Source organism: Vitis riparia, chromosome 18 (assembly GCF_004353265.1).
Source record: "Vitis riparia cultivar Riparia Gloire de Montpellier isolate 1030 chromosome 18, EGFV_Vit.rip_1.0, whole genome shotgun sequence".
Lineage (NCBI taxonomy): Eukaryota > Viridiplantae > Streptophyta > Magnoliopsida > Vitales > Vitaceae > Vitis > Vitis riparia.
Window position 1 is genome coordinate 4438687 of NC_048448.1, and position 18067 is coordinate 4456753.

An 18067-nucleotide genomic window follows, 5' to 3' on the forward strand; every position below is an offset into this window, starting at 1 on the left:
AATATTTTAAAAATCGACAGGTCATTCAACCAAAAAAATTATTATTAGTTCACGAATCGATGTCATAAATATATAATTTATATTTTATTAAAATTAAAAATAATTTTAAGAAATTAATATATATATATATATATATATATATATATAATTTTTCATAAAATTTTATTTTTATATTGGATATGTTAAATTAAATGATAAAATATAAATGTATTAATATATTAAATTTTATTAAATAAAAATGTATGATATTTAAATATAAAAATATAATTATGATGAAAAGAAAATTATAATATTTAACTTTATCTCCATATTTATGTATTTTTAATTTTAAAATTTTAAAAATTATTATGTTAATTAATTTATATTATTTTTATATTTATCATTAATAATTATCATAAAAATATAGGTATATATAAATATTTATATTTTTATGACAAAAATTGAAAAAAAATGATATATAAATATTTTATATAACATTTATCAAAATAGTTAAGTAGCACATTGGTCATGTGTTCATTTTGTCAACCATAGTACATGGTTGAAATCCCCTCCCATGTAATTCTTTTCTATTATAACAAAAATCTATCCCACGTGAAAATATCACAGGTCGTAGTGGGTTGGACCTTGTCCATTTAATGTACATTCAGGTAGTGGGCTGTCAAGGGAGGAGCTCTTGGGCCAACTAAATGACCTTGTCCATTTAATATACATTCAAGTAGTGGGTTGTCAAGTGAGGAGCTTTTGGGCCAATTGAATGAAAAAAGCCTACCATGTTTTTGGTCAAACAATAATTGATCGATTCATAGGAAATAAGATGATCAATTCAATTTGACGATTCGACTGTTAGTTCAAGCAATTCAACAATGGTCCAATCTATGAATGGTCTATTTCGCTTTACCAGATCGGAGAGACTTTCAATCAACGATCTAACTAGAATTAGACTAGAGAGGTCGTTAGTCGACGATCTGATTGGTCCAATTGGCTGGTATAATCCGATTTCCAAAATACTAGAAATTTGTATGAGAAATTAATTTACTATAAATTAATAAAATTATCATAAAAAATTCAAATATGACTAAACCATATTATCTTCAAATTAAAATAGACGTTTAATTTGAAAACTCAAAATCAAGTTAACATTACCTAAACCAATCAAAAAATTAAGATTATGTTTGGTTTCATAAAATTTAAGAAAAGATTTGAGGGAAAGAAAATAGAGAAGAATAATAAAAGGAAATAATAAGTAAAGAAAAATAATTGATATATTTAAAGTTAATAAATTACTTTGATATGCTCATTCAAACTTATTTCACATTTTTTTCCTGTTTTATATAAAGAATAAATAATTTGAAAATTCATAACTCTTTAATTAATTTTAATTATATTTGAATTTTTAAAAATATTTTTTATTTTAAAGCAAACATAAAAAAATCATTTTTCGTAATACTTTTCAAAAATCAAACATCGTTTAAAAAAAGTTTAATTGTACTTGCAAGTAAGCACAAAGAGATTGCATAGATGCACAAGACTGGCATTCAACTTAAGTGAGTTATGAATTGCTCCAAGACCACAATTTAATGAGTAGTATTTTACTTCAAGAAACCATGGTATGTTTTGTTTTTGTACTTGACCACATCCATTTTTGTTGTTAGCTCAATACTAGGTAAGAGCAACCATAAAGGGATGTAAAAATGAGTCTATTATATTTGTAATGCACTAATAAATAACGAGACTCATTATTTACCCATCAAGCAAGTAACCTTATCCCTTTAGATGGCCACTAAGAAGCTAATACGTATTTCTAGGCTTACACTATCAAAATGATTACCAAGTAGTTGATTTGGGTATTCCTTGGAAAATCTAACCTCTCGGGACAAATGATAAAATGGTCATTTGAACTAAGTGCATTCAACACAAGGTATGCATCACCAACCACCTTAAAAGCACAAATGGTCGTAGATTTCCTTATAGACCTTATGCATAGTCAAGAATGAGACACCATAAGATAATCTAACTTAGGGGTGACAAAATTTGATGCGATTTGTCAATACATCTTTTACAGGTTTGGATTAAGTATAATCGAGTTTAGTTTAAATTCGTGTTGACCTTTATAACTTATTTAAAAAATATGTCGTTTTTGAGTCAACCTACATAACACAAATTTAACCTAAATTGAATAGTAGTGGTGATTAACCTAATTATAACTTTAATCTATTTAAATAAATAGGTCAATTGAGTAATGAACATGTCTGGTTGAAACATTAATCATAAAATCATATACAAGATCTAACTCAACCTTATTATTAAATAAGAGAACTCGGTTTTTGAATGAGTTATATGATGTGTTATTTATTTAATAATTAAGTAGTATCTAGGTTTATGTTTTTAACTCGATTATTATTCATGTTAGGTCTGGGTTAATCTCTATAATAGAATGTCTTGACTTAGACATGATATGAGAACAACCCATTAACATGAATTGTCATCTTTAAGGGTTTAATTGGGTCTGTTCTAATTACCTATAAAAGTCTCATTCCAAGATGCTTAAGGTAGGTGGGGGTGGGAGGTTGCATTTCAATCACTTGAAATTTATAGAATACATTTCTCGATCTCTTCCATTCCATGTTGCTTGTTTTCTTGCATGAAACTTTTGCGTGAGAGCTGCTAGATAAGTTATTGATTGGCATTATTTAGCTATCCTCTTAAGCTTGTATTTTTCTGAGCTAGTGTTTTATTTATTTTTATTAGCCTCTATTTTTTACAAGGTCTTCTTCCTTCCTATACTCATCTTTTTTTCCATTTTAGTCTAGAAGTTGTACTGAAAGTGAAAGTGAAAGATTCTCTTGTGATAGCCTACTACTTGTGCAAGTTGGGCACTATGATTATTATTTCAATATTCTTTATTGCACCTAAGACAATGTTGAATAAGCTACACCCTCCCCGTAAATGTGTTTGTTTTCAAGTGCAGCCTTTCTTTGTGATATAAAAATTATAGTTAAAGTGGAGAGACCAATTTGGCTAAACCATCCATGATGGTTAAATCAATCATGTACAATTAATAAGAGGAAAAAACAGATAAAGATAGTACAAGAAGGAATAAGGAGTTAAGGACTTAGTTTCAATAGCTAATAATGGATACAAACTCTACAAAAGATGTAAATTTGATGTGGAAGTTCATAAAATGTTATGGACAAAAATACCCTTAAAGGATACTGATGTTTTCTAAACACATTTTATATGGTTGGACTATGGGTTCCAAGCCTTCATCATTTTTTATTTTTTATTTTCTTTTTAATATATGATCATTGTCACCCTTGTTTCATCTCTTCATTTAAAAAATTAATATCCTCTCATTTCTCTTTTCATGACATCATCATCATCATCATCCTTATTATTATTATTGTTGTTGTTGTTGTTGTTATTGTTGTTGTTGTTATAATTACATCAATTTTCTTGTGTTTATGGGATTAGTAACACATTTCTTCAAAAATTAAAATAAGATCATAAAAAGTATAATGTATCATTGATTAAAAAATACTTATAAAGCATCATTGATATATATATATATATATATTAAAAAATATTACTTATAATTATGATAATTTTTTTTTCATATCCTAATCATATTTTTATATTCATATCATTCTCCATGAATTTGTCATTTTTTTTATGAGCTCATAAATAAAAACGTGGGAGAAATTTCATGTTATATAAAAAAGCGGTGTTCAATTTCAAAATTTTATTTGAGAATCTAAAATTAGAAAAATTAAGATATTATAATTAAAGGCTAAGGTGATATAATCTAATTTTTTTATGTGTTTTTCTTCATTTTCTTTGTTTGATTGTTATATAATAGAAAACAATTTGCACACACGCATAAGTGTCAAATACAGTTTATTTATTTATTTATTTTTATACTTTCAGGCAATTATAAGACACTTGTTCTAACCGTATAAAGTCTATACAAGTGTGCGTACAAGACATTTGTGTTAATTATTTAGTGCATATAAAAAAGATAGTTTTCAAATTATATAAATATTCCATTTTTGCAATATATGTTTATTAAAAAAACAACTTCAAATATATATTTTTATAGTATAATATATTTTTTAGATTTCTTTATTTTTCATAACATGATAGAATTTTTATTTATTTTTAATGTGTTCATATTACCAAAAGATATATGAAATGTGTATATCTTATATCTTAATTTAAAATTAAAAAATCTTATATATAAAGAATATAAAAAATATGGTGGATAATATAACTTATATATCCACTTATCATATCTTATATTTGGTTAAACATAGAATAAATGATAAGATGATTTACTTTGTATCATCGCCAACCAAATATGAAATGAGATATGTCATTCTTTCTCTTATTTTATCTATGTTATATCTCATCAATCATCACTTATTCAATTTTATATTTGATTGAATATAAAATAAAATAAGTAATAAGATAATTTATCTTATACCATTACCAATCAAACACGATAGATTAAGTTATTTCTAAAAGAAATTTTCATGCAATGTATTCAATCTAAGCATATGAAACTTCTGCCATAAAAATCATTTCTGAAAAATTTAGGATCATCTACTTACCTCCAACCATTGTATCTGAATTTTAGTTGGTGAAGTCTTTGATTTCCAAGCTTTGAACTCTCTTATGAGATGGTGTATTGCTGAAGAAAACAATCGAGAGACGAGTTTGGGACCAAGACTATTCTATATATCTGTGGCTTCTCATCAAAACCATGTTTTCCCTGATTTGCCACCCGCTATGAGCAGTTTGTAAAACATGCTCCTTAACTGTAGGGAAGTGAGATGGTTGGTGGAGGACATGGTCAAGGTGTTGGACCACTTTAGAGGATGTGAACGTGTGTGCGAACGTGAAGCAGATAACATTCTCTCACTTGGTCCACACCTTTAACATAATGTCCTATTTTAGTCTATCAATTATCCGCATTAAGTAACAAATACATGAATCATGGCAATAAGTCTTCTTTATAACGAGTGTTACTTTCCATGTATTACAGTGTACTCATTTCTTAACATTATACTTTATGTGACAATATTACTTAATGAATAAACCTTATGTTCATTCTTGGTCCAATGAAGTTAAATTTTCTCAAAATTAAATAAAAATGCACATCAATATGAGAAAACATCATAATAAGAGTTTGTACAATATAAACTACATAAAGGAACTAAGTCTCATGTTCACTACATGATCCTTGAATTTCAATGGTGGCATGCCCTTAGTCAAAGGATCAGCGATCATCAATTCAGTGTTAATGTGCTCAATAACCACTTTCTTTTCTTTAACACGTTCTCTTATGACTAGATACTTAATGTCGATGTGTTTGCTTCGACTTCCACTTTTATTGTTCTTCGCTATAAAAACTGCAGCTAAATTGTCATAATATATACTTAATGGCCTAGATATTGAATCCGCAACTCTAAGCCCGAAAATGAAACTCTTAAGTCATACACCATGTGAAGTAGCCTCAAAACAAGATATGAACTCAGATTCCATAGTAGAAGTAGCAGTCAAGGTCTGCTTAACGCTCCTCCAAGATATAGCTTGACCAACCAATATAAAAATGTATCCAGATATTGATTTACGTGAATCAACACAACCAGCAAAGTCTAAATCTGAGTAATCAACAACTTCTAAATTGCTTGTCCGTCTATACATAAGCTTGTAATCTTTAGTTCCTTGAAGATATCTCATCGCTTTCTTTGCAGTTTTCCAGTGGTCTAAACCTGGGTTACTCTGATATCGTCCTAACATTCCAACAACAAATGCAATGTCAGGCCTTGTGCAGACTTGAGCATACATCAAACTTTTGACTTCAGAAGCATATGGAATGTTCTTCATTTGTTCCATCTCAAGATCGTTTTTCGAGCATTGGTTCAGATTGAACCTATCACCATTCACTATAGGGGAAACACTAGGTGAACAATCCTTCATCCGAAATCTCTCTAAAAATTTATTGATATAGGTTTCCTAAGACAAACCTAAGATACCTTGAAATCTGTCTCTATGGATCTTAATGCTAATGACATAAGATGTTCCACCCATATCCTTCATGTCAAAATTTTAGAGAGGAATTGTTTCACCTCATGAAGTAAACCTTTACCATTGGTTGCAAGTAATATGTCATCCATGTATAAAACAAGAAAATAAACGTTACTCTCACTAACCTTAAGGTATATGCATTGATCCATAACATTTTCTACAAAACCAAATGAAAAAACTATGTTATGGAATTTTAAATACCATTGGCGGGATGCTTGTTTTAAACCGTATATGGATTTCTTAAGCTTACAAACCAATTGTTCACCATCACTAGAGGGGAATCCTTCAGGTTGTTTCATGTAAACCTCCTCCTCTAGTTTTCCATTAAGAAATGCAGTTTTCACATCCATTTGTTGCAATTCTAAATCAAAGTGGGCTACTAATGCCAATATAATGCGTAAGGAATCTTTCTTAGATACAGGAAAAAAGGTTTCCATGTAATCGATTCCTTTTTTCTAAGTGAACCCCTTTGCAACAAGTTTGGCCTTGTATCTCTCAATGTTGCCTAATGAGTCTTTCTTTGTCTTAAAAACTCATTTACAACCAATGGATTTTGCACCATTAGGCAACTCAACAAGGTCCCAAACATCGTTGCACCTCATGGAACTCATCTCATCCTTCATGGAATTGTACCACAATTATGATTTTTTGCTACTCATGGCTTGTGAAAAAAATTCGGGATCATTTCTAGCTCCTATATTGTAGTCAGATTCTTGTAGATACACTACATAATTACTAGGAATTGTTGACCTTTTAGTTCGAGTAGACCTTCTTAAGGTCGCATCAATATCTTCTAAGGAAGTATGAGGTTCAACTTGTTGTTCAGAAGTATCAAACAACTCCTGATCAACTTAATCTATTAGAATGTTGTCAACAACTTGTAGAACTTCAATGACTGGTTGAACTTCAGCGATTGATCGTTCTACACCCATTTGAACTTGAAGGGTGTTATGAACAACAAATAATCTATCACTTGAAGTGGAAAGTGGAGACTCTGTATGATTAATATCAAAAACTATGTTTTTGAACTGATCGCTCCCACTGACCAAGTCATATTCAAGAAATTTAGCATTTCTTAATTCCACAATCCTAGTGCTGTGAAATGGACGGTAAAATATGTACCCCTTAGACTTTTCAGCATATCCAATGAAATACACACTAATAGTCATTGGGTCCAGTTTCTTCTCTTGTGGATTATAAATTATCACTTCAGACGAGCACCCCCAAACGCTCATATGTCGCAAACTCGGTTTCCAATGTTTCCATAACTCAAATGGCTTCTTTGGGACAACCTTGGTTGGAACTTGGTTTAATACATATACTGTTGTCTTAAGTACTCCAGTCCACACGAATTTAGGAAGTTTTAAGCTGCTAAGCATACTCCTCACCATGTCCAATAAAGTTCGATTTCTTCTTTCTGCTACACCGTTTTGGTCTGGAGAACCAGACATGGTGTATTGGGCAACAATCCCATGCTCTTGAAGAAACTTCGCAAATGACCCAAGTACTTGTCCATCTTCCAAGTATCTACCATAATATTTTCCACCTCTATCTGATTTCACGATCTTAATTTGTTTACCACATTGTTTATTTACCTTTGCTTTTAAAACCTTAAAGACATCGAATGCTTCATTTTTGTTATGAAGTATGTAGAGATACATGTATCGTGAGAAATTATTTATGAAAGAGATGAAATATTTTTTACCATGAGAGTCCAAGTCTAAACTACATATATCAGTATGTATGATCTCTAGTATGACAAAACTCCTAGTAGCACATCTCTTTGACTTATTTATTTGTTTTCCCTTAATACAGTCCACACCAATCTCAAAGTCGGTAAAATCTAGAGTACTAAGTACCCCATCATTTACCAATCTTTTGATTCTATCTATGAAAATATGGCATAATCTCCGATGCCACAATGTAGAGGAATCCTCATTTACAACACATCTTTTAATGTCAGTTTGGACATATAATGAATTATAAGTGCTATCATTTTGTAAGAATATGTGAACGTGTAATAGATAACAATTTATTCTCTTATCTTATTTTATATATCTGATCACTTAATCAATATCAAATGGTGAATATTATGAACGTTATATGTACTTCAATTATATTTTCTTTTTATTCAATTTCCAACTTTACCTTACGTGACAACCATTAAGGGTTACATTAGGTGACAACCACTAAAGGTTGTTTGAGCATTATAGTTGTTGTACATCCTTCACCCCAATCGTATAACCATTGTCGATTTATGGGCTTAATTTTTCTACATTTATATCCTTTTGACCCATTTTTAGGATTTCCTATCATTAAAAGTACAATTCTCCTACCTTTTTACATGTCTTCACCCACCTTTACTTGACTAGTTTAGTAAGTTTAATTAGACTAGCCGTTCAACCACCTATGTTATCTAATACCATATTAATGCATCATCAAACAATGATTATGAGATTAGGATTTGGTATAATACTTCATGCACTTTATAATTATGAAGGTGAAACCAATCATATTTAAAGCATATCTTATTATATTAAGCATTATAATCATCATTTTGGATGTCACTTTAGAAAAAGACAATAATCCCATAAGCATACGCTTCATTCTCTTCAATCCCTCATAGTATGATATTGTATCACTTGATTAAAACAATCTTATACCAATAAACTTAAATTTTAATAAATATTTATAATTTTTATTATATAAAAAATAATTATATGATAAATATAAAACACACAGATATTTGTTACTATTTTCTCTTTTTTTGTAATTTTAAAAAAATGGTTGAAACATTTTGAAATATAAGAATGATAAGAAAACACTTCTTATTCGGTTTCCAGTTGAAAAAAGTGTCTTAATTTTTTATTAACGGGACAACTCCAGCACGTGTGCAACACGAGGAATTTCATTCTTCATTTACATATGATGAATATCAATAGATACAAAACCATCTTCATTTTCGAAGTACTTTCGTGACTGATGGGTCAGGTCGGTTGGAATATTATGGGTCACTTTATCATCTTAAACTCAACATTTCTGAAACTGGCTAATGCCTTGAAGCTGAGGGTGCAAAAGTCGAAGCAAATAATAGCAAATCTTCCCTCTTATGAGTCATAAATTCCCGTAGGGACTCAATTTTACCTCTTAATGCATCATAGGGTTACAGCCCCACCTCACAATCATTGTTAAGAGTCAAGTGACATTATAGAGCACATGGCGTGGGTTTAGAGATTCCAATTTCATATTCCACAAATGTAAAAGACAAAAGTTCATATGGTATAAACAAATTTTAAACTCAAGGGCAAAGTCTTTTTTTATAACGTCACACATTTAAAATTAGAGCCGGAATAATTTTCTAATGATGAACCCCACATGTTTAGAATTTTATGAAATATTAAACTCGTTGGCGTTCTGAACCTTGAGAGACTGGCCGTTGAAGCACAGTAAAAAAATCAAAAAATCATGGAGAATGGAAGGTGACACTGCCACGTGCCCAGGCGCCCAGCTACCAAGCTTTTATCCTGCTTTGCTGGCTTGGTAACGGATGTTTCTTTACTTTGATTGCCAGCTAATGACAGTCACATAACAACTCACCATCGTTAAGTCTCCTCTTTCCCCTAATCATTTTCTTTAATAGTGACATGGCTATAAGTATATGATGGTTTGGAATTCTCATTTTACCATTTTAAAATACCGATTATGAAGATATTAATGTTTTAAGCTATTACTATATTTATTTATTTATTTTTTCCTTTAATATCCAAAGATAAGTAATTTTTTTAGAAATATATATATTTTATGGTAAAAAAATTTTATTTATTACCTTTAAATTATGTTTGGCTAGAAAATAAGATAGAATGTATATATTTATTATTGATAAAATATGTATGTCAAATATCTTAATTTAGAATTAACATATCTTATGTATATAAGAGATATAAAAAAAAATGAGATAATATATCCATCATTTATTTTATTCAATATTTAGTTAAATATAAAAAATGCTAAATAAAATAAGTTATTTTATTTCATAATATATATATATATATATATATATGAGGTCAACCCAGCGTAGCAATTGGTTTGGTTTGGTCATACAATCAAACGTAACACCTGGTTTGGTTTGGTCAGACGAGGTGCAACCTACAATTCAACAGTTTTTTTGAGTCATATAAAATTGGAAAGAGCCGGATGATTTGTGATCAGATAGATTTTAGTCATCCGTTCATGCTTTGTATGGCATACAAAACAAAACTAGGGTCATGACGCCCTTGCTACTCGGAAGACAGTAGTAAGTCCCGTTTGGACTGCGAGAGAGTGAAAGAAGGGAGAAAAGAGGAGACAAGATGGCAGTGGGGGGTTTCGCCGTTGACGACAATTCCAGGGCCTTCAGTGGCAGGGTAACAGCGTCGGTGGTGATCACCTGCATCGTTGCAGCATCTGGTGGCCTTATTTTTGGGTATGACATCGGAATTTCAGGAGGTGAATACCGTTTCTTCTCCTTTCTTTCAATTTTTGGTAAATGCTTCGTCTCGAGTTTTTGTGTCCATCGGAAGCCTCCATCTTTAGTTTGGACAAGATCCACCCTCTGCATTTATTTTCCGTTGCAGTTACTGAAATAAACGTTTTCGAAGTCTTACTGTGATCAAATTTTCGTTTCCGGTTCAACTTGAATTCTGCTTACTTAAATATTCCCAGGTCTTAATCTGGACCAGCATATGGTCACGGCTTCACTAATTCTGAGAGTTTTCATTGATTAGCTCATCGATGAATTTGAATTATTAATTTCAATCCTAAATTTTGATCAAACATAATTTGTTGACAACCTTTTAAAACGTTTTCCGGACTTTACATTTTCTTAGAATTTTGACCTTAAACAGGCCTAGGGGGTTTCCAAAATTTCAAGCTACAATGGCCTTAGACAGAATGATCGAGATTTCTGGGGAAAAATATCCAAATTTTAGGTGGGGGTGGGATCTATTGAGTGTTGACCAGTAGAGAGGATACTGCCCTTCATCATACCCGTACCATCAATGAAAGGTATTGTGCCCCACTTGCTTTTGTCACTTTTTAGCTATCTATACCAACTTCCAATTTCCATCCCCATTTTTCAAACAATTAACGTGGAAATATGGCAATACTTTCATTTCATACGCTCTCTTTGGCGAGAGATTGACCCCATAACCAGACAGCATGTGGAAGTAACGCCAATATTTTCCATTTCTTTCTCATACTAGCTCTAGATGTGCAATTCCGTCTTTGTGGTTGTTGCCTGGGTAGTTGTGGCCTGTGTGTGCAGATCCGGTGAACAGCTACCAGCTGCATAAAAATGACCTTTCGGGATGTGAATAGTTTAACTTTTGATAGGAAGAACTTTCCTATAGATATGATCTTTGAATTTTTACTCTTTCCCTGTTAAGTAAGCTAAAAAGGACAAAAAGGAGGCTTGCTTAAATTTTTAGAATGACTTTTGAAAACCATTTTATTGATTTTTTTTAGAACTCGAAAGCCTACCTTCAAATATTCTTAATTTATTTCCTATAATTTTAGATATATTTTAAAAAATAGCTTCGATATGAAGTTTTCTATTTTTAATCATTTTTTATATTTATGTTTATTTTTTGAAAAAGACCTAAAAAAAACAAATAAAAATAATAAAAAAATTAAAAATATTTTTTAAAATAGAAAACTATTTTTTAATCACAATTGGTGTTTTTTTTTTTTTTCTTCTAAAGGCCAAACAAAACTTTTATGAAAAAAACAAGTAGTAAAGAGAAATTTCTCATGATGACCTGATCTTTGTTCGTATCATTTTCATAGCTGAAACTTATTCATCTAAACTGTATTCATGATAGCAATATTGTGGGTCACAAATTTTTTAATTTAAGCAGTATTTTTACTATTTTTTCTAAGTTGCTCCGTTGTTTATTTTATATTTTAATTGCAAATCAATTGTCTATTTGTTGTATGCCATGCATGATGGGGAATCATCCATTAGAATATTTATTTTTCATAACCTCCTTGCTAACTAAACTATCATGCACAATTGTCACCCACATGCCAAGTGATGTTAAGACTTTACCCAACACCCAAACAAGCCATTCAACTCCAATTGCTGATGCCATCCTCTATCCTTTATTTTTAAATAACGCACACAAGATTTCTGACTCTCGAAATTATTTTAAATTTTGGTTTTCTTTATTTGTGGTCTATTCCATTTACTTCAGACAAAGTTCAATTCGTTTGTGCTTTCAGTGAGAAATATATGATTTGAATTAATAGAGAAAAAGTGAATAAATTTGTCACCGGTATTAAATTGTAAGGAAATTTTTTTAATAAATTGCAGGAGGTGTAACAACGATGCAACCCTTTCTTAAGAAATTCTTCCCGGTGGTACTGAGGAAAGCGGCGGACGCCAAGACCAACATATACTGTGTGTATGACAGCCACGTCTTAACAGCATTCACATCCTCACTGTACATAGCGGGGTTAGCAGCGTCCCTGGTGGCTAGTCGCCTCACCAGAGCAGTGGGACGTAGAAACACAATGATAATTGGTGGTTTGACTTTCCTGATTGGCGCTGCTCTCAATGGTGGGGCCGAAAATGTTGCCATGCTCATCTTGGGCCGTATATTGCTGGGATTTGGTGTTGGTTTCACTAACCAGGTACTTGGATACTCTTCACTGCCGTTCATTCCTATTTTCTATACAACAATCGCCACCATTTATAGAGTTGCCCAACTTCTCTGCCTAAGTATATACACGTATACTCTAATAGTAACTTATGAAAATTTCAACATTACCCTTCAACTTTTCCCTCTTTTTCATAACTTCTTGTAACATCTCAAAAGATAAGAAAAAAAATAAAATATACATACATACATATATACATACATACATATATATATATATATATATATATATATATATATATATATAATAAAAAAATTGACATGTGACACCCAACCATGCCACATGATTTTTTTTTATAATAAAAAATTTATATAAAAATAAATACATATCAAATAAATTTAATTTTTATTTATAGATTTCACTATAATTTTTAATTAAAGAAGATAAAATTTTGGAAAAGAGAGTACTAATCTTTCACAAAAGACGTAACAAGTTAGAAGGATGTATCACTTTTTATTTTTATTTTTTATAGTATTTCTAATCACTATAGTGTTGCTTTTTTCATTTCCAATGTTCTGTCCTTCTGTATATAATTTCAGCATGTAAAAATTTTATTTTTTAATAATTAATATAAATGATTAAATATCTTCTTTTTTTATTATAAAAATATATATTTTATTTTTTATTTAATATAAATAAAAATTTAAAAATTTTGATAAAGAAAAATGTTAAAATCACAACCAAAATTTTATTTTCTTTAATTAAAAATATTAAATATTTTAACAAAGAAAAATATCAAAGCTAAAATCATATTTATCGACTCTAATTTTCCACATAAAAAATTATTTTTTTTAAAAAATATAAGTAATAAAATAATACAACAATATAATAAGATTTATAAAATATATAAATATTTTTTAGTAGAAATATAGAAAATCTTATATCCTAAATCTCTAAATTTGTTTATTAAGTATTTATTTTTATATTAAATTTGTTATCATTAATTATTTTATATTTAGAATGTTCATAAATAATTAAAATTGATAAATATGAAAAGATGAAATTATAAAAAAAAAATGAAATTAAAAAGATTTTATAAAGGCAACACATTAAAAAAAAAAAAAAAAAAAAAGGTGAAGACATCCTAGAGGAGAAAAATGGAAAAAAGAAAAATGATGTGGAACGGTTGATTGTATTATGTTAATTTTTTCTTTTTTAAATAACCATGATGAATTTTGACTTGTCATGCCAAAAAAAAAAAAAAGGTGGTGGTTGGAAGGTTAGAGGGTAATGTCCGTGTGTTGATAATTTTCATTATTAGAATGCATATTTTGAAAATTATTTTCTTTTGAAGGTGAAATTGTAAAAACTTTTAACATCTGGACAGAATTCTCCCTATATTTTCAGAGAAAAGTAATACTTAGAAGAAGAGTATATGAAATATCTTCTTAATTTTAATTTATTCTTCTAAGCAATATATCTTACCCTTGAGTCTTGATTCGTTAGGTTGTAATTATTGGTCTATAATGGCAGCATACGTTCCACTGATTTGTCACTTAAGCGAGTATGATCTGTGTTTTGAAGGGCTTAAAAAGTTGAAAACCAAATTTATTTCTTTTGTTTTTGGCCTTTTCGGCCTTGTTACCTGATAAAATGTGGTACCGTGAAGGCAACCCCTATCTACCTCTCGGAGATGGCGCCACCGAAATGGCGCGGTGCTTTCGGCACAAGTTTTCAATTCTTCATAGGCATAGGGGTGGTGGTAGCCAATTGCCTAAATTATGGCACCGCTAAGATCAGCTGGGGGTGGCGCCTCTCCCTCGGCCTTGCGATTGTGCCCTCGGTAATCATGACTGTGGGTGCACTACTTATCTCAGACACCCCAAGTAGCCTTGTGGAGCGTGGGAAGGTGGCCCAAGCTCGCGACTCTCTCCGTAAAGCCCGAGGAAAAGACATCGACATCGAACCTGAGCTGGCTGAGCTAGTGAAGACGAGCGAAGCAGTCAAAGCTGCAAATGAAGAGCCGTTCGTTACTATATTCGAAAGGCAGTATCGGCCGCACCTAGTGATGGCCTTTGCCATTCCTTTCTTTCAGCAGCTCACTGGGATTAACATCATCGCCTTCTACGCGCCGGTCCTCTTTCAATCTGTGGGATTTGGAAGCGACTCGGCTCTGATAGCCTCCATAATACTGGGATGTGTGAACCTTTTGTCCATCATTGTGTCTACATTTATAGTTGATCGATATGGCAGAAGAATTCTGTTCCTGGAGGGTGGAACTCAGATGATCATCGGTCAGGTATGCTGTAACCTCTCTGCACTGCATCCCATTCCATTATTTACTTGGAATATACACATCACATGCACTACGTTCTCAAGCTCCGACTTGAAATTCCGAGGAATTCTGATCGGAAGTTGAAACTGAATTTTGTTTTTTGTCATGGCATCTGAGTGAAGGTGGCGGTGGCGTGTGTGCTAGCAGTAACTACGGGCGTTTCGGGAACAAAGGACATACCCAGGGGGTACGCGGTGTTGGTACTGGTACTTATGTGCATCTATGCAGCTGGTTTTGGTTGGTCATGGGGTCCTCTGAGCTGGCTCATTCCCAGTGAGATTTTTCCTATGAAAATCCGCACAACCGGCCAAGCTATAAGCGTTGCCGTCAACTTCGCAACAACCTTCGTGCTAGCCCAGACATTCTTGACCATGCTGTGCCACTTTAAATACGGCACTTTCCTCTTCTATGCCGGTTGGCTTATTACAATGACCCTTTTCGTAATACTTTTCGTGCCGGAGACCAAAGGAATTCCTCTAGAATCCATGTATCAAGTGTGGGAGAGGCATTGGTTCTGGCGGAGGTTTGTTTCTCTGCCATAGCTAAATGCCTTCTCAAGTCCCAGTAATTTCATTGAAACATTCTGGCCAGTTTCTACTTATGCTCACATATCCTCGCACTTTTCTTGTAATTCCAATATTAATATGTAATGATTTATATAATAATCATCCTCTAAAATTGCATGCATATTTTATTCTATGTTCATTATTACCCTGAGCACATGTAGTTAACTATCCATTGTGGAATGAACTCATTTCAAATTTATAAAACTAACCTTCCCCATTTTTCATACCTAAAAAATGACCAATTTTAGACGTAAGATCAAATATAAGAAAATCACTTTTTTTTTTCTACCAATTTTTTGTCTATCCTACAACCAAACATGAATAGCTGGCTAAAGGCACATCACATGCCACAATGATAAATTTTGGGATTATGATCAATAATTTTAAGACACTTCCACTGCAAATCCAGCCCACAAGCAAAGGATGAACTTTGCTGCAAACTTGGGAAACCACTTCTCTACTATCTCAGACACGCGCGGCAAAAAAAAAATACCAAACTTATTAATCACCACGTGTAATCAAATAACAAGTTACAAGAATGACGTTAACGGCAAAATAAAAAAATCAATTTGTGGCAAATGTCCCGTGATCTTATGCAATTAATAATTAAAATATAATTATCAAAATAAATAATAATAATAATGAATTTAAAAATTATTAAGGCAACTATCAATTCTCAAAATAAATTAAAAAGTATCCAAATATATTTTTCAAATTTCTTAAACATTAATTTTAATTAAATAATAATATTTCAAGGATAACACTATCTAAACATATTTTCAAAATCTCCTTAAATATTAATTTTAATTAAAGAATAATATTTATAAGGGATGAAAACCATAGGTGATACAAGTCCAAGCCCAACCCAAGACACGTAAGGTCCAAACTCATACCTCATACATGTCAAGGTCAAAACCAAGTTAAGGCCCAAGTCAAATATCCACTTAAAAAAAGTCAGAAGATATAGAGATTGTATTACATTTCTACTATTATTCAAAATTTCAATTTCAGAAACATTTGTGTAAATCTTGAACATGCTCTGTCATCCTAAATATGATACTATCCAGTCCAACCCGAGTTGAGTGGCTGTGAATGACAAATTCTATACCATTCTTTGTGTGCGAGACGAAAGGTTTTCCTCGAAGAGGGCGTGCACGGAGTTCCAAAGCCGGCGCAGGTTTGTCCCTCTAGGCTCCAGAGTTCATGTACGCTGTGTGTGGCCTCAGAGAACTCTGCGGAGTTAATGCATGCCTGTTGAGTCCCAACAATTTGGCTACCTTTGGCATCTCTAAGCCATGGCTGGACCCAAATGTCATGCCACATTCCCACTCACTCAAATATATACCAACTAATTCAACTGTACTGCGGGACCCCTCCATTCTTGAACTAAAGCAGAATATAAGATTTAAATAACATGGATCTGGGTACTTTGGACAATCATAAATATGGGCAATTTCTCTTGTGTTGTGCCTTTTCAAGGAATGGAAAGCCTAAAACGATGGTTATCCAAACTAATACTACGAGGGATGTTTGGGTTGCAACCAAATGTAGGCCCACCCTACCATACCCAACTTTGCCCTTCATCATTCTATCATCTTTATCCCTAACGGTCGAGAAAACAAAATTATAGATTTGTGGGTGAATCGTCAATTCGGCGATTTATTAAGGGCTATTGAATGCCACGCCATTTATGAATATGAAAAAGGCTCCTCCTCAAATGCATCTAATGGCCTTTCTTCAATTCATACATTTGTGGGTGAATCGTCTCGTATTTCCCGAATTAGATGATATTAATTTTGATTCACATTTTGAAGTCCAACTCTCATCAGTTGAGGTGCAAAGCAAAGGAGAGAATTGAAGACTGAGGCTCCATGCTATGAGTTCATGGGGGTAGCCTCACTCTATAATTGCCCTACAAAATTACACCCACCAACCAACCGCGACTGTCAGCTGCTACGAAATGGAAGTTCAGAAGGGTGGGTGGGTCCCATTAAATGGATCTTACTCTGGAAAAAGTGGACCCCATCCATATGGATCCACCTGATTAACTATTGATGAACGATCAAATACTGTTGACCGTCAGATCTTTTTGAAAGAGGTCCCACCAAATAAGAAGCTCGCATTCTCTTGAGCATGACATTTATTTATTTTTTAGATTTGGGTTCTGTGGTGGGCCATGCCTTTTGAATGTATATGGCACTGCACTTACTAAATGTTTGGGAGCAAGTATCAATTCTACCTCAATTTTGTGGAGCAACTCATGCATTAAAAGAAGTGTGCATTCAAATTCTCCCCAAGGGTCTTTTCTTTTTCCTTTAAATTTTATTTTATTTTTTTTACCATTTTTGCATTGGCATCATATTTTGAATGCTTTGTTTTGAGAGTATGAGCATTTTCGACCGTCGTATTATATAGAAATATTTAAAAGCTTAATCCTATTTTC

The 18067-nt window shown here is 32.0% G+C and overlaps 2 protein-coding genes across 2 annotated transcripts; one reads left to right on the plus strand and one right to left on the minus strand.

Moving 5' to 3' along the window:
• Window positions 1-5490: 5490 nt before the first annotated feature.
• Window positions 5491-5895, minus strand: LOC117907173 (secreted RxLR effector protein 161-like). Its single transcript, XM_034820613.1, has one exon. The coding sequence runs from the start codon at window positions 5893-5895 to the stop codon at window positions 5491-5493; it is 405 nt and encodes a 134-aa protein (XP_034676504.1).
• Window positions 5896-10265: 4370 nt separating this feature from the next.
• LOC117907908 (sugar transport protein 5) lies at window positions 10266-15745 on the plus strand. Its single transcript, XM_034821590.1, has 4 exons — window positions 10266-10572; window positions 12440-12756; window positions 14393-15022; window positions 15181-15745. The coding sequence occupies exons 1-4, from the start codon at window positions 10437-10439 to the stop codon at window positions 15598-15600; spliced, it is 1503 nt and encodes a 500-aa protein (XP_034677481.1). The 5' UTR covers window positions 10266-10436; the 3' UTR covers window positions 15601-15745.
• Window positions 15746-18067: the final 2322 nt, after the last annotated feature.

Excerpts from the sequence above, each read along its gene's own strand:
- LOC117907908 (XM_034821590.1), top strand. The coding sequence starts at position 10,437 with ATGGCAGTGGGGGGTTTCGCCGTTGACGACAATTCCAGGGCCTTCAGT. Across the intron at positions 12,757-14,392 it reads GTGTTGGTTTCACTAACCAG|GCAACCCCTATCTACCTCTC; the intron begins GTACTTGGATAC and ends GGTACCGTGAAG. Across the intron at positions 15,023-15,180 it reads CTCAGATGATCATCGGTCAG|GTGGCGGTGGCGTGTGTGCT; the intron begins GTATGCTGTAAC and ends ATCTGAGTGAAG.
- LOC117907173 (XM_034820613.1), bottom strand. The coding sequence starts at position 5,895 with ATGGAACAAATGAAGAACATTCCATATGCTTCTGAAGTCAAAAGTTTG.